Genomic DNA, 27,390 nt, shown 5'->3' on the forward strand with positions numbered 1-27,390 from the left:
TCAATATATATATATATACATACTAATGGTATCTTTTAAAGATTTAATTGGCTTAAAGTTTTCTTGAAAGAATTTTATAATTGTTAACCAAACTTTAAACCATTTACTGGAGATTTTCAATGCACAAACACTCCTCGAAGAACCAGTTGCAGTTTGTGGAAGATATAAGATAAGGTGATTAAAAAAAAAGAAAATTATGTTCTTCAGTACGGAGAGAACAAACAGAACCAAACTGGTGGCTTTAATGACGAAGCGTTAGCATAAGTTATGGAAAATGCCTGAAGGAGCCAAAAGTAGAGCATAAAATAAGCGAGGAAAGAATCTCAAGAAGAAGAATATTGATTTAGGAATGGATAAGAATAAAAGTGGGAAAGATACATGATCTATGGAAATATGACAACTACCTGTTTTCTGGAGCAAGAACTCCAGAGAAGTGAGGCAGAACTGTTGAGATGCCCATTAAAGTTGGAGTTCATCATAACCAGCAACTATGGGAAGGTTCATTTATTTTTATTTCATGTATACTGACCTGCATTAATTCATCAGAATGCTACAGTTGTACTCTATATTGACATAGAACCAAAGGTCTCTGGGTACAAATAACAGATTAGGCCATAAAAAATAGTAAAATTTAAAAAAGCACATTCATTTTTCTACACAATAGCTTCAGTTAAAAAAGATCTCTCCCAAAAAACATTACTTTTTGAGATAGTTTTCTCCCTCACCTGTGTTTCCTTACAAGGCTGGAAGGAGAAGTTCTGCAGGACCTTTGTAAAAGCAAGTTTCATGTTCATGAGCGCAAACCTCATACCAATGCAGTTCCTGGGTCCATTCCCAAAGGGCAGGTATACATAAGGATCGATGCTGCCCTTGTTCTCCTTGCTGAACCTGGAGACACAAAGTAATGACAAGTTAGCAAATGACAGAAACATAAGAGCTACATACAAGAATTTCGCTTTAGACACCTGACCAGTAACATACAGATGAGAATTGTACACAAAACATCCTTTCTAACTCCTTTGTCCTACAGACTTTCCATATGGTCGATGAAACAAATGCTGTCTGAGAGAAAATTCATCCTATGTGACCACTAGTGTAATAGTGTTGTTATGGGTTATAGGCAATCAACCACTCCCTGATTGGATTGGAGTTCCAATTTATAGGGGGATATTAATGCCAGATACTATAAACCTGTTCAAACTCTGCTGGGTAGGGTGGTCGTAGGCTTTATGGGAGAATGTACTACTGTTGTTTTGCTAAGTGAACATGGTATCAAACTGTCTCCTGAATCTTCATGTTTATACAAAAATGAGTGCTGCTCTTAGTCTTGGTCAGAGAAGCTTCTGATAGCAGTGGGAGACAGTTAACACAGAGACTCATAACTGCACAAAATGCTGAGAATGAGTGATGGTGTAGTGTTCAGTGCTTAATGGGACATCTGTATCATCCCCTCCAAAGCCCGTGGAACATCTCAGAAGACAGGGCAGAATGACATAAGAGCCAGGGTAAGAAAGGGGTGCTGTGAAATACTATCTTCTGGACCTGACATAGCCATTGTACTCATGAACTCCCAGCATCTGTGGTTGCCTACACAAAGCTAGACCATGTTGATACAGTCCATCAAGAATGGTGGAGGGAGCTCAAGAAATTTCACTTCAGTAAGCAATTTTGGACATGAATAGTTTTTGGGCCATGGGAATTTTCTCTTCAATGGTGTATCCTTGGTGATTTGTCCATAGTCCAATAGATAACTCCTAGACCTACACTTAAGCAAGCAACCCTAATTAAACTCATGAGTCACAAGAAATAAAGAACTCATGAAATCAGGAGGAAGCCCATATGGGGACAAGCAAGGATTCAGAAAGTGTGGGAAGGAGAAAAGACAGAGTAATGTTTGGCAACAGTGCCCAAAATACATTATATATGCATGTAGTTGTCCATGAACGAAAAAGGAGAGGAAACAAAATACATCTTTAAATCTGAAAGTTCATTCAGCATAATGCTGGGTTCCATTTCTGAAATCACAAGTCAGTCAGACTGATGGAAATATGGGTTCCTGACTCACAATTCAGTCAGTTATTTGCTACTTGGGGAATGAGGGGAAAAAACACTCAGTATTTAAAATGTCACATTTTCCTGTCTTTCTTCCTCTATCCTCTTTTGCTTCCCTTTCTCTGCAAAATGCAAATGGGTGCAAAATCACATTTAGAGCATCATCCCATAACAGACACCATAGCATATATAGGCCATCATAGCTCAGAGTGGGTTCCCATTCCTGGGATCCTGGTACCTTTCAGGGCGGAATTCTGCAGGCTCTGGCCAGTACTGTGGGTCACGGTGAAGAGCATAAACTGGTACATTCACAACAGACCCTTTGGGAACATGGACACCATTGATTTCCACATCCTGTTTACAGAATCTGTCAAGTCTTAGACCAATCTGAGGGTTTCACTCAGCACCATGTCGAGGTACTCCATCTCCATCAATTTATCATAGTTGGGAGGTGCCTGGGAAGAAAGAAAAAGTTTTGTGCTGAGATTTTACATTAACATTCAATAGGTCTGCATTGTACCTTTGCTCTCTCAGTAGTTCCAAAGCTGAGCTCAGCATTTAAAAAGACCTAGGCACTTACAATGCATTTTAAAGGGATTTTTTAATAGTATTATTTTATGTGTGGAGGTGTTTTGTGTACATATATGTATATGAACCCTATGAGTGTAGTGCCCACAGATGTCAAAAGAGGATATCATATCCCTTGTGACTGGCATTACAGGCAGTTGAGAACTGCCACCTGGGTGCTGGGACTCAAACCTGAATGGATCCTCTAAAAGAGCAGTCATTGAGGCATCTATCCAGTCTCTTACAAAGTGGGTAGAATCACTTCGGAATGGGAATACATCACAATTACTGAAGTGTCTGCTATGCAAGGCTGAGGACCTGAGTTTAGACACACGCCATTCATAAAGCCAGACACAGTGGCACACATCTTTAATCCCAGTGGAGGGGCAGAGAAAGTGTGTTGGCTAGATAGCATAGCCAAATTAAAAAGCTCCAGGTTCAGTGAGAAACTATGTGACCAAAAGCATGGTGGAGAGTGATTAATAATAATGCCCGTTGTAGGAATATGGCCTACATACACATGAAGACACACACAGGCACATAATGCACACACATGCACACATATAAAGACACTCACATGCATTCTCTCTCTCTCTCACACACACACACACACACACGCACACACACACACACACACACACCATTGCACGTGAAGAGAAGTTGTCTTTTTTTCTTTCTACTCCAAGCATCATCCATTCACCTTATTGGGCAGAGCCACATCAATCTCTTCTTGCAGTTTCTTCTGGATGTCAGGGTGAGTGGCCAGTGCATGCAGGGCAAAGGCAAGGGTGCTGCTGGTGGTTTCATAGCCACCAAAAGTAAAGATAATTGCCTGGGCTGTGATCTCCATGTCAGTCAGGGCTGAAAGTAAAAAAATAGTTCAGGAAAGTCAGGTCAGGGTGGACCAACAGAAAAGAGGTGAAGAGAGAGTCAATTGAGGCTCCCGTTTCACTATAGATAAATATGGAGAGTCCTTCAGTCACCCTGGGACTGTTATCAATCTGACATCCATGTGACACAGTCAGAGAAGGGGAAGATTGCTTCAACCATGGTGTTCCATGGTTTATGTTCTGTTCCTCATCATCATTAGGTAACTTCAAGACACAAAATTTATCCTATATTTAAGATTTATTTTTATTTTTTATTTACATGTATTTGTGTGTGTGGGGGGGGTGCTATGTGTGGAGAAGTGCCCATGGAGGCCAGAAGAGGGCATCTGATCCTCTGGAGATGGATTTTAGAAGCTTGTGAGCTTTCAGGCGTAAGTACTGGGAACTGAAATACACCTCTCTGTTAGAGCTTAAGTTTTGTATGTGTGTGTGCACATACATGTGTACAAGTTCCCACGAAGAGCAGAAGATGAATTGGAGCACACAGATCCTGAGATACAGGCAGTTGTAATCCTTTTGCCATAAGTGCTATGATTCTGTTCTTCATAAATGCATTCGACCAATTAATTTAAGTACTTACTACTAAATTAAAATTGGAATATAAGCCACAATTAGGGGTATTTTTTAAAATTAACATCTTTTTAGTTATCAAAAATGAAAAAGTGTGACAAGAGAGACTGAGGGAGGAGGGTCTGCTTTTGTCCAGGCCCCCGGATAGATTACACCTGAAATAACCAAACAGAAACTGTATTAATTAATTTACTACCTCTTATTAACTAACTCTCACATCTTGATTTAACCCATTTCTATTAATCTGTATTTCACCACAAGGTCGTGGCCTACTGGGAAAGATTCAGCATGACTCCATGGCATCCCTCTCTTTGACTCTGCTTTCCTTCTCCCAGAATTCAGTTCTGTCTTCCCTGCCTACCTAAGTTTTGCCCTATCAAAAGGCCAAGGAACTTTCTTTAATCAACCAATGAAAGCAACACATAGACAGAAGGATCTCCTATACCACATAAAGGCTGAGGAGTAGGTGGGGAGCTAGCCCAGCATGTATGAAGCCATGTGCTCCATCTCCAGCACTGTATAAACTAGGCATGGTAGCATAAAAGTTAAGAGGTCATTCTCAGGCACACCATGACTGTGATGTCAGCCTGGGCTACCTAAGACCTGGTCTCAAAAGGAGAAGGAGCTATAGAAGAATTTGGAGTTAACTGAACACATGAATGGGTTTCAAGTGGACAGTCTAGAGAAAATTTAAACATGAAACAAATAATAACTTTAGAAAGCAAACTTGGGATTCTAGAAGATCATATTGCTATATATAAGTGATTGTGTGCACTAGGAATAAGCAGATATGTAAGAAAGGAAGATTCCCTTTATATTAGTCTTTGATGCACACATGTAGAATTAAACCTGGAATTGGGATACCACCATTTTGCAACCATGACAAAAATAATGGTTTTAATTAAAACGTAAACCTAGAAGAGAGGCTAGAGAGATGGATCAATGGGTAAGAGCTCTTGTTGCACAAGCATGAGAACCTGAATTTGAATCCTCAGTCCCCATGTAAAAAGCCAAGTGTGGTAACACATGCCTCCTGTTACTTCAAATCCATGGATCACTAGGACCTGCTGACTGCCAGACTAGCTTCAGGTTTAATAATAGACCCTGTCTTGAAGAAATAAGGCAGAGAGTGATTGAGCAAGACACTTGATGCCTTCTTCTGATACCTATTCACACACCTAGAGGTATGTGAATGCACACACATACATATGCCATCTGAAAAGGTAAAATTCTATAATTGCTTTTAAGTCTGTAAAATAATGAAGAGAAGCAATGTGCTTGTACAAAGAAGCTTTCCCCAGATACCATTTATCCAACACACAAAGAAAAGTAAATCTTCACTCTAGATTAGTATAGAGTACTTGTACACCAGGGACTCCCAGAAAGCATCGGCACTATTGCGGTACATGTCTCCTTACTGGATGTAGACACAGTTATCTAGGCAGAGTTCCTAGTCAGTTCCTACTCTTGTCTTTGAGGGAAAGACAAAAACATCACCTGTGAAGACCTAAGTAATATATAGAGACCAATGAGGACTCCCATCATGGCTACCCTTCATGTTTGGAATAAACTTGTGCTTCTAGAAAATTCCATGGAAATAATAGCCACGTCCTTCTTTCAGTAACCTGACAGAGGTATTCTTCTGCTAAAAAACCTTTCATATCATTTTTTGAGTGACCTACTCAATCCCTGAGAGCTTCCTTGTCCATAGACCAAGTAGTCCTTGGTTACCTTTATGAGACTCTTTGTCTTCGGAATTATTTTGAGTGTTCATCATCAGCTGAAGAAAATCCACCCGGTGCTGGAAGCAAAAGTAAAGTTGCAAAATTCAAAGGTCAATAGTAAATTCAGTTGTCAGAGTTGGATCAGGAGTGCAGAAGCTTAATTTCCTTCCTGCTAATGTAGCTCACTTAAATTTACAAATGCGGCTGGGGTTGCTTGAGTGATCATAGAACAAAAGCACCAGTGGCTAAACAAGGAAGCAATCCAACTGACCTATCAACCACTCTTACAATAAATTACAAAGGATACAATTTTAAACAATAACTTTGATTCTCTGAAATCAAAGTTTTTGAAGAAGATGAAAATAGGATTCCCCTTTTAATTATTTTTCTCTATTATTAGAGAATTTCATCAAAGTATACAATAAAATATGGCCATATGTACCCCACCATTTCCTCCATTCAATTCCTATTATACCCTTATAACATTTCCCCATGCAAACAACATGAACTTTTCTTTTTATAACCCAATGAGTCCAACTGGTGCTGTCAATATATGATTGACTGTATGAGAAACCTATGCAGGCCACACCCACCCTCTGAAGTCATCAAAAGCCAATAGTTTCTCAATTAGAGGTCGGACTTTGAAAGTTCCTCTCTCATCTAAGGTGGAGATTTGGCGATGTTGATCTTACATGGGTCTCGTGCTTTGCCTTATTTTTAATTTCAATCCTTATGTAGGGCTCTCTTGTTTTCATTTCTATTGCTAAGTGGTAATTTCTGGATTATTCTCAATCAGTCTTCATCCTCCAGAAATATAAATGCTCTTTCTATCTTTCTAAATCTGGTCTTCTCGGTCTAACTTTAGTGACAGAAGAAGGGAAACACATAACTCACATGTTCACAGTCCAACCCATTAACAATTCCTGTACCTCTCATTAGACAACCACTTTTTACCTTCTGTTTAGAATTCAGGCGATTTTCTATCATTCTGCTCACAAATTTTTTGAAAAATGCTATCGAATCTTTTGGAAACATGGAGACATTTAACATCTCATATATTGGGATGAGAAATGGAAAGAGAACTGGAAAAGAAAGATAGAGAATAAGTTTTACTGGAAATGCAAGTTTCATTTAGAGAAATCATGAAGCAATCCAAAGAATAAGTAACCAGTGTCTCAAGCAAACCATTCTCTCTGTGACTTTTCTCACACTAGGTCACCACCATAATGCTCCTTCTGTACTCGGGAGTAGCCATAGGAATAAATCTGACTCTTGGTTTAAACTCTGCTCCTGAAGTTTGTGTGGATCCAAAATACAGACAGGGGCCAGTGACTTGATTCAACAGCTAAAGAGTCCTGCAGAAAAGCCAAACAGCCTTAATTTGATCCCTGCATCCTGTACTGTGGAAAGAGAAAACCAACCAACTACTGTAATTGACCTCTAATCTCTACATGTCACACAAATACCAAGACAGTTACATGCACACACACACACAAACAAACACACACACATACACACACACACANGGATGAGAAATGGAAAGAGAACTGGAAAAGAAAGATAGAGAATAAGTTTTACTGGAAATGCAAGTTTCATTTAGAGAAATCATGAAGCAATCCAAAGAATAAGTAACCAGTGTCTCAAGCAAACCATTCTCTCTGTGACTTTTCTCACACTAGGTCACCACCATAATGCTCCTTCTGTACTCGGGAGTAGCCATAGGAATAAATCTGACTCTTGGTTTAAACTCTGCTCCTGAAGTTTGTGTGGATCCAAAATACAGACAGGGGCCAGTGACTTGATTCAACAGCTAAAGAGTCCTGCAGAAAAGCCAAACAGCCTTAATTTGATCCCTGCATCCTGTACTGTGGAAAGAGAAAACCAACCAACTACTGTAATTGACCTCTAATCTCTACATGTCACACAAATACCAAGACAGTTACATGCACACACACACACAAACAAACACACACACATACACACACACACAAACACACACATATACACACACACACACACGGGGAGAAGGAGAAGAGAGAGAGAGGGAGACAGAGACAGAGACAGAGACAGAGACAGAGACAGAGAAAATGTGGGATATATGTATATACTGTGTGAAGATGTCATTATGGTTGGTTTAATAAAGAATTAAATAAATGTCCAGTAGTTAGGCAGAATTGAATAGGCAAGGCTTCTTGGGAAAGAGAGGAACTCCAAGAAGAAGTAAGGAAGAGAGATTCCAGGAAAACACTGAAGAAGTCAGATGTGGAATACAAAGGAAAGGTAACCAACCCACAAGACAGAACATAGATTTGAAAAAAAAAAACAGATTAATTTAAGTAGTAAAAGATGTGAAAAATCTAAGCTACCACCAAGTTTTCATAATTAACACTAAGTCTCCATGTCATTATTTGTGAGGTGGCATGTCAAAGAAAAGTTTAACTACACACATGCAAGCACACACACACACACACACACACACACACAAATAAGTAAATAAATAAATTTCTTGTTAAAGGAAGAAAAGCCCAGATGGCATTTGTTTCTCAACTGATATGATATAGTTTTGTTTAAACTAGCACCAGAAAGGATCTGAGGAAAGTCAGAGGTATTTACAAATTAATCAATACATTCTTATTAAATAAAAATATGTCAAAGAACTCCAGGAGGTGACTGGAAAATTTCTTGAGATACAATTTCATTATCAAACTTAACATTATAAAATAAAATTTTAAAATAACTAACTCCAGGGATGGAGAGAAGAATGAGTGATAAAATACTTCTTGTGCAAGCACAAGACCTGAATTTGGTACCCAGCACCTCTCTAAAGCCAAGTTCAAAAACGGTGACCCAAACTCAGAAAGAGAGAAAAATCACATGATCTTCCTCACTTCCAGAGTCTAGCCTATAATGAATAAATGTAAATATGTGAACAGGTGTAAGTGGATATGGAATAATACTCAAAAGGAGACCAGGAAAGGATGATATTAGATGTTGAGGAAAGGTGGAATATAGGCAAAAGGTCACATGAGATGTGGATTGAAATGTAACTGACAGAGAAAGTATTAAACCCTAAATGAAATACCACTGGTAATGGTACCCAGAAAATACACAAAAAATACTACAAGGTCTGAAGAGATGGCTCCAAAGGTAGCACTGATGCTCTACAAATGACCCAGGTTTGATTACCAGAACCCACGTGGCTGCTATCAACCATGTGCAATTCCAGTTACATGGAATTCAATGCCCTTTTGTGGCCTCAGCAAGAACTTCATGCATGTGGTACACATTTATACAAGCAAAACACCATATACATAACATAAAAATATATAAATCTTTTTAAAATGTCAAAGCAATTCAGCAATGTAAAAGACATCACCTAAAATTAGAAAAAAACACATCAACTTTTTTTTTAATTGAAATGGGTCTGGGGAAAAGCTCATTAAAACCACAGGTCAAGCATACAGGACATTCACTAAGTGGCAATGATCAAAGTCTGGGAGAGCCAAGTGTTGAGTGGATCATGGAGAAACTGGAACTCTTCTACATTTCTAGAAGGCATAGAAAATGCTACTACTACTGTGGAAAAACATATGCTCAGTAGTTTAAGGTGTTAAATATGGGATTACTTTGTGACTCAGCAACAATGATTCTGAAGGTATACCCCCAAAACATAAAAATTACAGAGCTACAGTACTGAAAACAGCCTTCTATTGGCATAAAAACAGGAAGACCAATAGAACCAAAAGAAAAAAAGACCCAGATATTAAACTACACACATGATGTTTGACAAAGAAGCAAAAAATACCAAATGGAAAAAAGAAATTATGTTTTTTTAAGTGGTGCTGGCATAACTAGATATCCATATGTAGACCCATATCTATAACCATGCACAAAACTTAGGTCCAAATGGATCAAAAACTTCAACATAAAGCCAGCCACACTTATAGAAGAGAAAGTGGGAAGTGCACTTGAACACACTGGCACAGGGGACCACTTTCTAAATATAACCCCAGCAGCACAGACACTGAGAAAAACAATTAATAAATGGGACCTCCTGAAACTGAAAAGCTTCTGTAAAGCAAAGGACATGGTCAATAAGACAAAACCACAGCTTACAGAATGGGAAAAGATCTTCACTAACTCCAAATCAGACAGAGTTCTGATCTACAAAATATACAAAGAGCTCAAGAAATTGGTCATCAAAAGAACAAATAAACCAATAAAAAAAAATTAAATACAGACCTAAACAAAGAACTTTCCACAGAGGAATCTAAAATGGCTGAAAGAAATACTCAACATCCTTAGTGATCAGAGGAATGCAAATCAAAACAACTCTGAGATTGCATCTTACACCTGTAAGAATGGCTAAGACCAAAAACATTGATGACAATTTATGTTGGAGAAGTTGTGAGGAAAAGGGAACACTTCTGCATTGCTGATGGGAATGCAAGCTAGTACAGCCCCTTTGGATTTCAGTGTGGCAATTTCTCAAAAAAAAAAAAAAGGAAATAACATTCCTCAAAACCCAGAAATACCACTTTTGGGTATATATCAAAAGGATACTTAACCGTGCCACAAGGATATGTTCTCAACTATGTTCATAGCAGCTTTGCTTGTCATGGTCAGAACTTGTAAACAACCTAAATGTCCTTTGACCAAAAAATGGATAAGGAAAATGTAGTTCATTTACACAATGGAGTACTACACAGCAGAAAAAAAACAACACCTTGAATTTTGCAAGCAAATAGATGGAGCTAGAACACATTATATTGAGTGAGATAACCCAGACCCAGAAATACAATTATCATATCTACTCACTCATAGGTGGTTTTTAAACATAAAGCAAAGAAAACTAGCCCACAAATCACAATTCTAGAGAACCGAGATAACAATGGGGATTCTAAGAGAGACATAAATAGATCTAATCTACATGGGTAGTAGAAAAAGACAAGGTCTCCTCAGAAAATTGAGAGTAAGGGTTTTTGGCAGAGGGTTGGATGGGAGGGGAGAGTCAGGGAGGGGAGAAGAGAAAAATGTAGACCTCAATAAAATTCAATAAAATAAAAAAAACATATTCAAACAGAACCTTGTAAGAAAATGGTCATAGCAGCCAATTTCATGGCAAATAGGGAATACCAACATCACTTTCCATCACAACAGATAATAAATATTACTTATTAATAAACACAGGAGACAGTGACTTTTGCTTAAATTTGAGGGGTGCTAAATAACAAAAACTGCCACAGAAACGAAATAGTCTATGATCCCACTGATGTGAAATACTCAGAAAATGTAAATATACAGAAAGTGAATTGATGGTTGCTCAGGTCAAGACTGCTTGAAGGATGATGGGGCAAACGTGCAGCATGACTGGAACAGAGTCCTCTGCAGTTGACGTTGGTAACTGTCCATGTAGATCATCAGTCAGGGCAGAGTCCTAAGTTATCAACGTGCTATGAATAAGTGACTGTTGAGCGCTGAGCCCTATATGGAACATCTGTATCAACACTCCCGCCACTCCAGGCTCAAAGAACATCATGCAGGAAGGTGTGGGAAAAATGTAAGGGCCAGAGAGGGGTGGTGTGAAATGCCATATCCAAGACATGGCATGGAACAATCTTGAACTGATCACGTGCATGAGATCATGCCAATAATATTTGTCAGCATCCTAATAGGTAGTATTGATTGGACTCACTAGGTGACCAAAAAAAAAAAAAAAAAGAATGGGAAATAAACTGAGAGAAAGATGTGTTGTGGTGTCTGTGAGAATTGGGAGGTGAGAATGAGGGGAGAGTATAATGAAGATAGATTGTATACCTATGTTATATTGTCAAAGGATAAATAAAAGAATTCTAAAACTAAGCCAGACAGGGCATCACTATGTATTCAAGACCAGCCTAGTCTATGCAACAACATTCAGACAAGCTATAGCAACATAGTGAGACCCTGTCTAATAGAAAACTGAAGTTCTAAAACAAGAGTAATGGAATACATGTTTTTGAAACCACTACAAAATGTTGGATTGTGCCTTTAAGAAGGTGAATTGTATTCCAATAGAGCTGTTAGTTGGGAAGAGTGGGGAAGAGATGGCAGAACTGACAAACATGGCCACACACAAGATCAGTGGGTCAAAAGGCAGAAGAACCATCATACATACTTATTGACAATAATAACGGATCAAAAAAATCTATTTTAAAGAACTTCTTGGTCTTTTCTGCAAAAGGGTTCTTTGGGTTGTTGAGGGAATCGACGCTCACACCAAATGCTGTGCTCGTGATCACATCCATGCTGTAGGCCCCTAACACTATGAGGAGATAGAGACATGGGATTTAACACATGCAGCAAGAAGCCTGAAATAATCACATTCTTGGCCAAGACAGGGTAAACCACCTCATCTCAGCATTGACCAAGTACTTTCCCTCCACCCACCCTCTACTTTTGTGAGCTTGCCACTCTCATATTTCTTTCTCAACTGTACATTTGTCACCCTGTGTCTAAGAGGGAAGAATGAGCGGCTGGACATGTGAGACACACAGAAGGATGACCCTTCTTCCCCTGATGCCCTTCGTCTCCCAGAACCACAGTGGATGTACCACTACTTACTCTTTTATGTCGAGAGGCTTGCCTTTCTCTGCCTCTCTTCTCAGGTATTTTACAAAAATATCTCCATACTCTTCAATGATGGGGAACATCTAAGCACAAAACACAAAGGCATCCATGGTTGTTAGGTGTGGAGACTCAAGTCACACAAACATTTCAGCTAGAAGTCCTTTTAGTCACCTCTTTGAGTTTTCCACTGGTGAAGGTGGGAGACAGCAAGGCTCGAATTCTCTTCCACTCCTCATCCCTAGATAGGGCAATGGCTTTACTCATCATTCCCATTGGTCCTATAACCTAGAGTCCAAAAAAAATGCAAATATTTGCTCTTTGTAAGACAAGAATTTTCCATGGTTTCAAAAGTACTAAGTGGATATTGTTGTATAACAACTAGTTACTGACTGTTTGCTATAGATCAAGCCTTACGCTAGATGAAAAAATAGTCAGAATTTACTCACATCCTGTATGAAATCAGGTAATCACTGGGCTACTTCCTGTTGATATTTCAAACCCTTTATATTACATGATTCTTCTAAACATAAATCTCTCTGTGGCTGGAAAATTGTTTTCAGAGGTGGGAGTAAAGATGGGAACAAGAATTTTAGTAGATTCTCCAGAGCTATGTAGATGGCAAATGGCTTGGTGATAAGATAGTAAGTTAACTCTGCATCAGACAATTTCACTTGCACGGTATTTAAATGGGTTTTTTGAAATGGTGTGTGTTTGTTTGTGTGTATCGGTGTGTGTGTGTGTGTGTGTGTGTGTGTGTGTGTGTGTGTGTGTAGGTTAGAGTGCAGTGTGCATGCTCATTTGGAGACCAGAGGTCTGGCATGTTCCTCTATAACTCTCTAGTATCTTTTTGAGCCAGAGTCTCTCAATGAATCTAGAATGTTCTAGCTTGACTAGAGTAGATTGGTAGCAAGCCCCTAGGGCCTACCTATTTCCAAACACAGCTCTGAAAGTTATATCCAGGTTATATGTGATGTCAAAATCCAAACTCTGGTCTTTTACCCACTGAGCCATCCCCTTAGTCTGAGACACTTAAAGGATTTGGTGTTTGAGTTTTCAAGATGTATTTTAATATTTTATACATGGCTCTCTGTATGTGTGTATGAATATATACACATGTGTGTGCTGTGTATTCAGAGGCTGAAGAAGCAAGTTGGAACTCCTGCAGCAGGAGTTACAGGTACTTATGAGCCCGTGGATATGGATGAAGACAACCAACTCCTCATCCTCTTTCAGAACTTTCAGCCACTAAGTCATCTCTCTGAATCTGGTTTGTTTGGTTTGGGGTTGTTTGTTATTTAGAAATAGTGCCATAATTTTTTTCCTTAATTCTTTATACAGTGATAAAAGAATAAATATAATTCCATTTGTCTGGTGGGAACTTACTTCTGTCTTCCACAATTTATACAATGTGGAGCCTCCCAACTACTCTTATATTAAAACATTTGTCACATTAGAAAGAAATGAAAATGGCTTCCCTTGATGAAGGGCAGCTGAAAACTAGCCCTTCAGCCAACTTCACCAGATGATCAAAGGCTGAATGAGGATTTAAGAGATGGCTCAGTAGGTAAATGTGCTTGCTGCTAAGCCAAAAAATCTGAGTTCAAGCCCTAGGACCTATAGTATAGAGAGAACCAATAGATTTTCCCAGATAGAACAGTGGGATAGTTATGGTTTAAGAGAGAGAGAAAGAGAAAGAGAGACAGACAGACAGGGACAGAGAAAACATTGAACTAAGTATCATATCTCACATCAAATTAGCATAAATAAAGCTTTAGATTTGAGAGATAATCTCAAAAGGATATAATTTGTACAGAAGCAAATCTACACAAACTGGTCAAGTGAATAATCATCACCCTGTAGACCCTGACCATCAACTGAGAAGAGAAATGGATATACAAGGTGAAGAGAGAAAGGCAGGCTGTACATGGGAGCTAATGGGCTACTAAGAGGAAAATGCAGGTAAAGAAGCAGTTCTCTTTTTTGAGTGTTTGTCACCACACAAATCTAGATCTGTGATAAACTATACTGATCCACAGAGACATAAGAAAAGACCCATGAAACAGAAAATGTAAACACAATTTAGATGACAACAGTGTCCATCTACAACTGGATCACAATAATTTAGTACATTTACACTCCTCATTTGCGAAATGACTACTTATATCCTGCTTGCATATTATTATGGAGACCATTTGGGAATATATATTTATTTCATTCATTCAATTAAAGAAGTAGCCAGGTCTTGGTGTTGTACACCTTTACACTATAACTCAGGAGACAGAAGAAGGCAGATCTCTGTGAGTTTGAAGCCAGCCTGGTCTACAAAGTGAATTCCAGGATAGTCAAGTTTATATTAGAAACCCTGTCTTGAAAGAGACAAAAAAAGTTCCACAACCCAGTCTCACTAGACAGCACTGGCACTTGCCTTTAAATACAGCACTTGGAAAGCAGAGGCAGGCAGATCACTGAATTAGGGCAAACTTTGTTTACAGAATGGGTTTCAGGAAAGTTGGGGCTACACAGAGAAAAACTGTCTCCAAAAATTCAATAAGTAAAATATAAAGGTTTGCATTATTAAAGGGGGTAGCTTGGGTGATGGCACAGTGGTTAAAGATGCTTGCTGCTCTTTTGGGGGAACCAGGTTCAGTTCCCAGCACCCATACTAGGTTATTCACAAGTGCTTGGAACAGCAGATAAAAGGGATCAACTCATATTCTCTTCTGGCCTCCACAGGAATCTATACACTTATGGCACTGAGCCATATGGACACAATACAAACACATCAATAAACAGAGCAAAAAAAATGAATCTTTCATTTTTTTAATAATTAAAGGAAGTTACTTACCCGTCGGTTTGTGAAGACAGTATAGAATTGCTTTACAAGTACATTCTTGATCATGTCTGGGTCTGTGATAAATAACATGGGTGTTGGACCATCAAACAACCTGTATGGGGAAAACAACTAATTAATCTAAAGTGATATTTTATTTATGTTTTATAAAAACACTTGACTGAAGGCCAGAAGATAAAACTAATCTACTAGAGGTAAGGTGGTGGTGAAACACACCGTTAATCCCAGGATTTGGGAGACAGAGGCAGATTGATCTCTGTGAGTTCAAGGCCACACTGGACTACACAAGATCAATGCCGGGAAGAGGTCCAGGTGGTAGTGGTTCACACTTTTAATCCCAGCCTTAGAGAAGAATATAAACTGGTATGAGACAAGAATTTGCTCTCTTTCAGTCTGAGGATTTCATAGAGTTAAGAACTCTCTAGTGGCTTGGCTACTTTGCTTTTCTGATCTTCAGATTAAAGCCCAATATATATCTCTAGATTTTTATCATTCATACCACATTTGGCACCCAATATTTGGGATACAAATTCACACAGAGTAAAAAGTCATTTGCCCAAGGCTTTTTAATGCTGTGGAATAAGGATCTTGTACTGTAAAGATTTGTTAGTCATATTGGTTTAATAAAATGCTGATTGGCCAGTAGCCAGGCAGGAAGCAAAGCTGGGACAACCAGACTAGGAGAATTCTGGGAAGATGAAAGGTAGAGAATCAATCACAAATCAGATGCAGGGGAAGCAAGGTAAGAATGCCTTACAAAGAAAAGGTACCAAGCCAAGTGGCTAAATATAGACAAGAATTATGGGTTAATTTAAGATGTAAGAGCTAATTAATAATAAGCCTGAGCTAATAGGCCAAACAGTTCATAAATAATATGAGCCTCCATGTGTTTCTTTGGGCCTGAACAGCTGCAGGTAGGACAGAAACATCTGTCTACATTAACCCAAGCCAGGTTCTGAGTGGTAGCCCCAAATCTAGACATTGATTCTCACATTACATGACCCTCACTGGTTATAGTTATACATGTTCTCAAATGAGATTCTAGTTTAACATAAGAGTCTGATCATGGATACAGTGGAAGCTTTGTAAAATAACAGGTATGTCATTCAAGACAAAATGAGCTCTGTAATAGAGTTTGAAGTCAGGGATGGTAATGCCTCCAGAAGATCCTTTATTGTATAGGATTGTTTTGGCTATCCTGGGTTTTTTATTTTTCCATATAAAATTGATTATTGTCCTCTCAAGATCTGTGAAGAATTTTGATGGGACCTTGATGGGAATTGCATTGAATCTATAAATTGCCTTTGGTAGAATTGCCATTTTTACTATGTTGATCCTCCCAATCCAAGAGCAAGGGAGATCCTTCCATTTTCTGGTATCCTCTTCAATTTCTTTCTTCAATGCTTTAAAGTTCTTGTCAAATAGATCTTTCACTTCCTTGGTTAGAGTTACCCCAAGATATTTTATGCTGTTTGTGGCTATTGTGAAAGGTGAAGCTTCTCTGATTTCCCTCTCTGCTTCCATATCCTTTGTGTATAAGAGGGTGAAAAAAAAAAAGACAAAATGAGTCACTTAAAGAAAAAACATTTCTGAAAGACATCATAATTAGAAATCACAAGTGGAATTTTTAAGTCTACATGTGAATATATGAGAGTTGCCTATACCATTTTCTATGATTTTGCCCATTTAAATATGGCAAGGGCCTGGAGAGGTGTAACCTCAATTAAGAGCACATATTGTTTTTGCAAAGGACCTGAGTTGGCAGCCGGACCCATGTTGGTTGGCTCACACCCACCTGTAACTCCAGCTCCAGGCTGATAATGCCTCTGGCCTTCATGATAATCAGCAATCATGTGCAGACACACACACACACGCACACGCACACGCACACGCACACAAAAACACATACCTATATAATAAAAGCAATAGAAACATGTTTAACAATAAAATATTCAAATAAAATTCATAATTAAATCCTTAAAACAGAACATTAAATATAATATAAAATATTTTAAACTAGAAACAAATCCTTTACATTAAAACTTGAAATAAAAAATTAATCTTGAAAATAATAAAATATTTCAGTATCTGGGCTTGTGATACAGCTCGGTGGTAGAAGTATTACCTAGAGTGCACCAGGCCCTGGTTTTGATACATTGAGCTTTAAAACAAATGAAAGTACAGAATTTAAATGAGGCTCCTTTCCATCTTCTCAAAGACTTAGATAACATAGAAATGAGGGCAGAAAAAACATTAGAGCCAGGAGGAGGAGAGAAGAGCTGCAATACTATCTTCCATATTCTGGAATTCCCTGCAGCTAGGACTACCTCTGCAACTCCTGTGGTTGTCAACATAACTGCAGGAAGTTCAAGGTCCTGCACCTCTGAGGACTTGCATGCAGCTAGCTCCTGGGGTGGGAAATGAAAATGGCCCAATCAACACCAGTACAATCCCTGGGATCTATAAGGTGGAGTGAGAGAACTGAGTGCCACAAGTTGTCCTCTGAGCTTTACATGTGCTTCATGGGACATATGTCCACCTCTGATAAATGAACAAGTGTAATAAAAAATCAAAAAAAAAAAGTTGCTGTGGGAAGGCAAGAAGTCTAGGTCACTGGTAGACCATTGATAAGTTGTTCACGTGCTTCTAAATAGCCTCTCACTCACTCATGGCTCTGTAAGTCAGTCCAGTTAAATTCATTGGCACACACAAAACTAATAAAAATGTAAGAGAAATATTACATATAAAAACTATATTGGGTCCAAGTATGACACACACCCTTAATCATCGCACTTGGAAGGCAGAAGGAGGTGAATTTCTGAGTTCAAGACAAGCCTGGTCTACATAATAAGTGACAGAACAGCGAGGGCTACATATAGAGATTCACTTTTTATAAAAGCATAAATGAATAAATAAAAAAATATTAGGTCAGTGAAAAGTTTAAAAAACACTATCAAGTGTTGACAAGCAATAATATTGCAAGGAGACATTCACACAGGGTCATTGGGCAGACAGCAAATCTAATGTTGGCACTGAATGACATGGTCTTTATGGGGTGTTCATCTCAGCAGATCCCTGTTTTAAGAATGGATGAGAAGAGATGAAGAGGCAAGAAGAGCCAGAGCCTCCTCCCACTTGTTTCTGTCTCATAACATAATGATGATACCTATTCCAAAGCTCTAACCAAACTCCAGCATCAGCAATAGAGAACAGTTCCTGCTGCTGGCTCAGCAACTTTACAGAACCATTAAGGACACTGACCCAAGGAAGATCACTTTGGGTTTTAAATACATTGGATCTCCAAAGTAAGTTCAATAAGATAGGACATAGGGCGATGCACTTCTATCAAAATCCTGGCAGGTGGTAGTGATGCACACACTTTTAATTCCAGAACTCAGGAGGCAGAGGCAAGTGGATCTCTGTGAGTTCGAGGCCACCCTGGTCTTGTAGAGCTTGTGTCAAAATAGCCAGGGCTGTTACACACAGAAACCCTGTCTCTGAAAAACAAAATCTTGGCAGTGTCTGATAAGATGGTTCAGCAGAAAAAAGCACTTGTACTATGCCTTGTACTCTTAGTTCAACACACTGGAAGTAGAAAACCAACTACCATAAGTTTCCTCTGACCTACATATGTGCACCATGCTACATGTCTCCCCCAAGAAGGAAAAATTAAATATAAACAATAAAAATATCAACATTTGCAAAGGATTTTTTTAATACTAAGTATAAAAAATTGAACAAGTGGGTAGCTATGTCTTTCCATCCCTGCTGTCAATGGACATGCTAAAGTCAACAGTGAGTAAGGAGTAAGCACTTCTATAGGGAAATGAGTGAATGTGGCAAAGAGAAGGTATCACACCCTTGTGTAACCCAGACTGGCCCCTAACTCGTGATCTTCCTTCCTCTACCTTCTTCAGCAAATCCTCCCAGCATGCTCCACCAATACCAGCAATATCACACATTTATCAGAACAGACTAGAGGAACATAAAACAGTCCTTTTGATATAATGAAAAGGAAGTTTCAGAAGAGAAAAAAATAAGATACTGACACTGGATAAAATACAAGGCTCTGCCAGGTGTTGTGGCCCATGTCTTTAATCCCAGCCAGGACTTAGAAGTAAAGGCAGGTAGATGTCTGTTACTTTGAGTCCAATCTGGTCTATGAAATGACTTCCAGAACAGCTAGGAGTGTTACACAGAAACCCTGTCTCAATAAATTAAACACACACACACACACACACACACACACACACACACACACGAAGTCCAGAGGCCATGGAGCCTCAAATTCTGTCCAAACTCCATGGCATACAATGTTCTCAGGATAATCAGACCTGTGAACCATGGCACTTATGACACACATTGTCACCTTCACAACAGAGAAGTCATTACTGCAATTCTCAGCTCGCATAGTCATTGAACAAGTAGAGTCCATCGTCCTAAAAAGAATCAACTCACAAAACTATCTAGAATACTTACCCCCATATTTTACCATACTTTTTATAAGACTCAACATCGAATTTCCATATACCCTGGAAAGAAAAGAGCATGAATTCCATTATTGTTCTGTATGAATCGATCCTTCTGTAGTTAGGGAACCAAACCCTCAAATCCTGTGAAATGAGGTTTACCGTTTCTGAGAGAGAAAATTTGTCAGATACATATAGCGGCATCATCAAAAAAAAAAAAAAAAGGCAGAATGGTAGGGCAGGATGCCTGACATCTTCCCGTAGTCTCTGCACACACACTCATAGATATATACATGTGCACAGCACCAAATTACACACCACGCACACAATAATGATGATTATTATGAATATAATAATAAATTATTTTTAAAGAATGTGGTAGTTAAATACAGAAAACTTTAGGAAGAAAACCTGAGGAGATGGAAGCACTAGTTTTGCCTCTTTCCCTCTGGATGTGAACTTGGGAAGGTCTGCTGAGGACTGATCATGGGCCAGGTATCAAATCAGGTTTGTCTCTGAAGATCCACCTAGATTTAAATGTGGCACATGACAGCTCATTGTTGATAACTTGTTTAAGCCACCCTTTTCCCAGTGGTTTTGCCTTTAATATCTTTCAAGGAAAATACAAAGCACATTGTGTAGTCAAGTTGTGAGGTGACTGACAGCCATCATCTTGCCTCAGGTTTTCACACTTGCTGCTCACACTCATTCACGGGCTGCTGCCTTTGAAATAAGACAGGGTAGGTCCACGTCTGTGTTAAATCACTTGCTGGCATGTCTAAATCCCTGGATCCTATTTTCATCATCACAAAACCAAAACAGAATAGAAAACCAGTCTTTAGGGCTGGAGATGTGACTCCACAGTTATGAGCATTAGCTGATCTTCCTGAGGGTCCATGTTCTGTCCCCAGAACCAAAACCTTACTGTACTAGGTAAGAAACAAACTTCCTTTTGCTCACAAAGTCTGAGCATCCTGTCCTGAATATCAAGAATAAATGGGCTGGAGATCTGTGCATTTCACCTAAGGCAAACTTGAGGCTCAATAAAATGACATCAAGGCTGGTGAGATGGTTCCAAATGAAAAGGCATTTGTTAAAACTCTGACAACCTGAGATTCATCCCTAGGACTCATATGGTGGAAAGAGAAAATTGACCCCCACAAGTTGTCCCCTGACCTACACATGCATGCTGTGTCACATACACACTTACCCCAAAATTAATAAGTATGGTGGAAGTTGACAATGGGAACTGTGAAGATGGTCAGTGGGAAGAGACATCATAAAAGTTAGAGATTGGATCCCCAGTATCTGTGTAAATGCCAGTCATGGGTTATAGTCCTCCAGTACCTCAACTTGCAAGAGGCAGAGTCAAGGGAGCCCTGGAGGAAGCTGGCCAGATAAACTAGTGATGTCAGAGAGAGATGGGTTTCTAAGGGACCTTGCTTCAAAATATAAAGTGAAGATCAATCAAGACACCCAACACCAACCTCTGACCTCAATATGCACACACGTGTATCTATGTATATGCATCTGCATGCACATAGACACTCATGCACAGGCAAATGCATGCATACACACTGTAAAAACATGTACACAAACATTTGATGGTTTTAAGTTGGCAATTAGTCTCCAAGAAACCACTAGACATTCTCTAGGATCATGAGAACACACAGCATAAGGGCATGAAATCTGAGAGCTTCTTCCCAAGGAACATTTAAGAGAACCAAACCATTATTGGCTACAGGAATCAATACTCAACTGAGCCAGTGAACCAGAGCCAGAGACAACTGAGGGTCTGAAAGTAAATCTGAGACCTTCAAGGGAGTAGACCTAAGCCAGGACCCCAGTGGGTCTGATTGTGAGTCTGGGACCTCCCAGGAACTAGGCCTGAGCCAGGACCTCTGCCAGTCTGGGTGTGAGTAAACCTGGGACCTCTGAGGGACTAGGCAGGAACCAGAGATCTTGGTGGGGCCAGGTGTGAGTCTGGGTCCTCAGTGGGAGTAGGCCTGAACCAGAACTTCTGTGGATCTGGGTATTGGTCTGGGATGTTAAAGGGAATAGGAAGGGACCTAGAACCTCTTCATGTCCAAAAGCGTGAATCTGAGATCTCTGACGGAGAAAGCAGGTCCTCTGTCAGTCTGGGTGCAACCAAGCCTGGGACCTCTGAGGCAGTAGACTGGAGCCAGAAACCTTTCTATGTCCAACTCCAACCCATGGACTTCTGCAGGAGGGAATCCAAACCAGGATTTACAGATACAGGTCAAAGACTCTATTGTAGGCCATATTTACCCTGAGGCAAGGAACTCCACCTTGGGCAACAAATTTCACAGCAGTGGCTCTGAAGGAATTACTTAAGTTAGAGAGGGCTTGAGGATGCAAGCTCCAGTGGGAACAGAAGCCAGGAGCAAATCCAGTCCCTAGACACTGGCAGATCAGGATTGATCCAGCAAACTGATTCAGAGTCAACAATCTCCACTGGAACCCAAGTGGGACAGAACCAGCTACCTAGGAGAGAGAGTGAACAAGCACCACTGGGAGCAGAAGCCGGGCGCAAATCCAGTCTCAGGACCCAACCCAGTCCTGATACACTGGCAGATCAGGATTGAGCCAGTGACCAGATCCAGAGTCAGCTCTCTCCACAGGAACAGGTATAGGGGAATTACCACTGAGCCAGTGAGCCTGAGCCAGAGACCACTGAGGGTTCAGAAGTGAATCTGGGACCTTCAAGGGAGTAGACCTAAGCCAGGACCCCGATGGGTCTGGGTGTGAGTCTAGGACCTCCCAGGATCTAGGCATGAGCTAGGATGTCTGCAAGTCTGGGTGTGAGTGAATCTGGGACCTGTGAGAGAATAGGCAGGAACCAGTGGGTACTCAGAGGGAGTAGGGTTGAGCCAGGACCTCTGTGGGTCTGGGCATTAGTCTGGGACATCAAAGGGAATAGGCAGGAATGAGGAACCTCTGTGGGTCTAAGCATGGGTCTGGGACCTCTGAGGGAGAAAGCAGGTCCTCTGCAGGTCTGGGAACACCCTAGCCTTGGACTTCTGAGGCAGTAGATGGGAGCCAGAAACTTTTCCAGGTCCAACTCCAAGCCAGGGACTTCTTCAGGAGGGGTTGCGGACGAGGATTTACAGAAACAGGGCAAAGCTGGCAACCTAAACCAAAGTAGGCCCGAAACAGCAAACTCCAAGGAAACAGAGCAAAGCACAGGAGTACTGAACTACCTTCAGGAACACAGAGTGGCCAATGGGGTAACTAGAATTGTGACACTGACTGTACCATGGGGAAAAACCATCTGAGCTTTGGATTCACTTGCACCTAGAAGATTACTCAACAAAATCTCAGACAAAACCAACCATACCCATTAGAGGAAAAGATGAGTAGAAAAGGTAAGAACACGTGCAACATTGCAAAGAACAACACAACACCAGTAAAACCTAAAGACCCTACAACAGAAAGACCTGAACAAACAAATATGGATGAAGCAGAAGAAAACGACAAAAAAAAAAAAAAAGACTTCAAGAGAATGTTTGAAACTCTAAAAAGAGGAAATGGGAAATTCTCTTAAAGAAATGGTGGGGGAAAAAAAACCAAAAAATTGGAAATCGGCAAACCAATTAAAGAAGACCAAGAAAAAGAAATCAAACATATGAAAGAAACTATTCAGGACATGAAAAATTAAATAGAGGCAATAAAGAAAACACAAACTGAGGCAATTATAGAAACAGAAATCATGAGAAAATGATCAGGAATCACAAACATGAGCATGAACAGCAGAATACAAGAGAAGAAAGAGAGAATCTCAAGCGCTTAAGATACAATAGGGGAAATAGACTCATCAGTTAAAGAAAACATTAAATCTAACAAGAGCTTAACCTAAAATATCCAGAAAATATGGGGCACCATGAAAAGGCCAAATCTAAGAATAATAGGTATAGAAGAAGGAGAAGTTCAACTCCAAAGCACAGAAAATATATTTAACAAAATCATAGAAGAAAACACTCCCAACCTAAGGAAAGATATGCCTATGAAGATTAAAAAAAAGCTTACAGAACACCAAATAGACTAGATCCAAATAAAAAGTACGCTCACCAAATAATAATCAAAACACTAAATATAAAGATTTAAAAAAGAATATTAAGAGCTTCAAAGGAAAAAAGCCAAGTAACATATAAAGGTAGGCCTATCAGAATTATACCTGACTTCTCATTGGAAACAAGGAAAGCCAAAAGGTCATGGCCAAGATTTATGCAGACATTAAGAGACCATGGATGCCAGCCTACACTACTATACCCAGCAAAACTGTCAATCACCATAGAAGGACAAAACAAGATATTCTATTACAAAACCAGATTTAACCTATACCTGTCAACAAATCCAGCCCTACACAAAATGCTAGAAGGAAAACTCCAACCCAAGGAAGTTGGCTACACCAACAAAAACACAATTGATGGTCTCATAGCATCAAATCCCAAGGAAGTAAAAAAAAAATGCACAAATTAACATCACCAACAATGAAAACTAAGTTAACAGTAGATAGCAATCACTGGTCATTAATATCTTTTAATTTAAATAGGCTCAACTCACCTATCAAAAGGCACAGGCTAACAGACTGGATACAAAAAAAGAATCCATTCTTCTGCATACAAGAAACACATCTCAACCTCAAAGACAGACATAATTTCAGAGTAAAGGGTTGAGAAAAATATACCAATCACATGGATATAAGAAACAAGCGGCTATAGCTATCCTAATATCTAACAAAATAGACTTCAAGCTAAAATCAGTCAAAAGAGACAAAGAAGGTCATTTTATATTAGTCACAGGAAAAAAACATCAAGAGAAAATTTCAATACTGAACATCTCTACCCCAAATACAAGAGTACCCTCATATGTGAAAAAAAACTTTTTATTTATTTATTTATTTATTTATTTATTTATTTAAGATTTCTGTCTTTTCCCCACCGCCGCCTCCCATTTCCCTCCCCCTCACACTCATCCATTGCTGGTGGGAATGCAAACTTGTGCAACCACTTTGGAAAGCAATGTGGCAGTTTCTCAGAAAATTCGGGATCAACCTACCCATGGACCCAGCAATACCACTCTTGGGAATATACCCAAGAAAGGCCTTATCATACAACAAAAGTATATGCTCTACTATGTTCATAGCAGCATTGTTTGTAATAGCCAGAACCTGGAAAAAACCTAGATGCCCTTCAATGGAAGAATGGATGAAGAAAGTATGGAATATATACATATTAAAGTACTACTCAGCAGTAAAAAATAAGGACTTCTTGAATTTTGCATACAAATGGATGGAAATAGAAAACACTATACTGAGTGAGGTAAGCCAAACCTAAAAAGAAGAACATGGGATGTACTCACTCATATTTGGTTTCTAGCCATAAACAAAGGACATTGAGCCTATAATTAGTGATCCTAGAGAAGCTAAATAAAGAGAACCCAAAGAAAAACATATAGGCATCTTTTTTGTTATTGAAAAAATTTCCACCTCCTCCCCGCCTCCCATTTCCCTCCTCCCCCCCCCCTTCCTTTCCCTCCCCTACTCCTCTTCTTCTCCCCCCATTCCTTTACCCCTCCCTTTCCAGTCCAAAGAGCAGTCAGGGTTCTCTGCCCTGTGGTAAGTCCAAGGTCCTCCTCCCTCCACCCAGGTCTATGAAGGTGAGCATCCAAACAGGCTACCACAAAGCCAGTTCAATAAGAAGGCGAACCCAAAGAAAAAAACACTTCTAAAGCTTAAACCATACATTAAACCTCACACACTAATAGTGGGAGACTTCAACACACCCCCACACTACTGGACAAGTTAATCAGACAAAAAATGAACAGAGTAGTAAGAGAGCTAACAGATATTATGACTCAAATGGGTTTAACAGGCATCTATAAAATATTCTATCCAAACAGAAAATAATATACTTTCTTCTCAGCACCTTTTGGAACCTTCTCAAAAATTGACCACATACTCAGTAACAAAACAAACCTCAACAAATTAAAAAAAATGGAATAACCCAATGTACCTTATCAGATCACCATGGTATAAACAACAATACCAATACCAGACAACCCACAAACACAGGGAAATTAAACAATGCTCACCTGAATCATCAATGGGTCAAAGAAGAAATAAAGGGAGAAATTAAAGACTTTCTAAAATTCAATGAAAATGACCACACAACATACCCAAATTTATGGGACACAATGAAAGCAGTGTTAAGAGGAAAGTTCATAGTACTAAATGCCTACATAAAGAAGGTGGAAAAATCCCACACTAGTAAATTAACAGAACATTTGAAAACTTTAGGACAAAAAGGAATCAATAGTCACCTTGTAGTAATTCAGCAGAGTTCCTAAAAACGGCAGAGGTTTGGGCCCAGGAATTCCCTGTTTCTTAAAAATGTCATGATTTTGGGTCCCCAATCTATAAGTGAAACAGAAACATTGAGATTACACATACAGGAGAGAGGAGATAAACATGTCCAAAACATGAAACCAACCAACTTGGCTCCATTTCCCAGAGAGCTTAAGTAAAATGTGAGGGGCTCAGTGTGCAGGGCAGCCCGTGGTTTGTACTTGTTTCTACTGAGTTATTGTGGATCTAAACGTAACTTGAAAAGTCAATCAGGTCATACCAAGTGTAAAACTTATCACCTCAGCAAGAAGGAATTGACATTATGTGGGGGTGTCCTTAACAGAGCTGTATAATGTCAGTATGAACTTCAAGAGTTAGTATCACTTGGCCTATACCACAGTAGTGGAGTGCTTGACTAGCACATATAGGCACTCATGTGATGCTTATTTAGCCAAAAATAAAATGCCTAGTGAACTCAACTCAGCTGTTGAATTCTTCATTTCTGTCCTTCGAGCTGATAGCACAGTAAAGGCACTGACTGCCAAGTTTTGTTATTCTGAGTTTGACTAGCAAGACTCACATGATAGGAGAGAAATGACTCCCCCAAAGTTTTCTTCTGACACACACACACACACACACACACACACACATGCACACATATAGGGTCCCTCTGTAGACCCCAATGAAGAATTGACTCAGCATGGAGTCAAATCAAGCAGAAACTCATGTATTTCCTTACAGCATGCAACTTATAAAGCAAAAACCCATGAATTATAGAAGAATGGAAGGGAAATTAACCAATCACATCAGCAGTCACATCCATATGAGACACGGCTCCTATCGCCCCTAAAGGAGATCACAAGGGCATCAGGCATTTTATATCATCTTACCCTACCTTTAACTCCAATTATCCTTTTTGTAAATAAGTCAGTTCTCTTACCTGCTTGCTCCCTTCAGCACCATCTTGGCTGGGAATATTTTTTTCATGGGCTTTGTAACATCACTGTGTTTGAATTTCATGCCCCTTTCCGGCTGTCACGCTCTTGGCACAGCTGTCACAATTTTGGTGTAACCGTGCCTTTTTCTAACTGTCACTATTTTTTGGTGTTAACTTGGCCACTGTAGCCTTCTATATGTTCAAATCACCCCCCGCATACACACATGCACATACACACACACACACACACAGACACACACACACACACACCGTCTCACGTGCTGGCCCCCAATAAATAAAAACATATTAATTCATAGTGTTCTTACAAGAGTTAACTTCAACTGTTGCTATCAC

At 39.5% G+C, this 27,390-nt stretch overlaps 1 protein-coding gene across 1 annotated transcript in view; it reads right to left on the reverse strand.

The window, feature by feature from the left end:
* Positions 1 to 27,390, reverse strand: part of LOC126495331 (cytochrome P450 3A11-like) — a 35,480-nt gene that overhangs the window by 2,032 nt on the left and 6,058 nt on the right. Inside the window, 13 exon segments of the mRNA XM_050132920.1 lie at positions 726 to 888; positions 2,291 to 2,432; positions 2,435 to 2,507; positions 3,320 to 3,480; positions 5,811 to 5,880; positions 6,758 to 6,885; positions 11,961 to 12,107; positions 12,254 to 12,255; positions 12,407 to 12,495; positions 12,584 to 12,697; positions 15,258 to 15,357; positions 19,743 to 19,795; positions 26,075 to 26,168. Coding sequence (XP_049988877.1) covers positions 726 to 888; positions 2,291 to 2,432; positions 2,435 to 2,507; positions 3,320 to 3,480; positions 5,811 to 5,880; positions 6,758 to 6,885; positions 11,961 to 12,107; positions 12,254 to 12,255; positions 12,407 to 12,495; positions 12,584 to 12,697; positions 15,258 to 15,357; positions 19,743 to 19,795; positions 26,075 to 26,168 — 1,336 coding nt within the window.

Source organism: Alexandromys fortis, unplaced genomic scaffold (genome assembly GCF_014885135.2).
Source record: "Alexandromys fortis isolate MF-2015 unplaced genomic scaffold, M_Fortis_MF-2015_v1.1 scaffold_438, whole genome shotgun sequence".
Classification (NCBI taxonomy): Eukaryota; Metazoa; Chordata; class Mammalia; order Rodentia; family Cricetidae; genus Alexandromys; species Alexandromys fortis.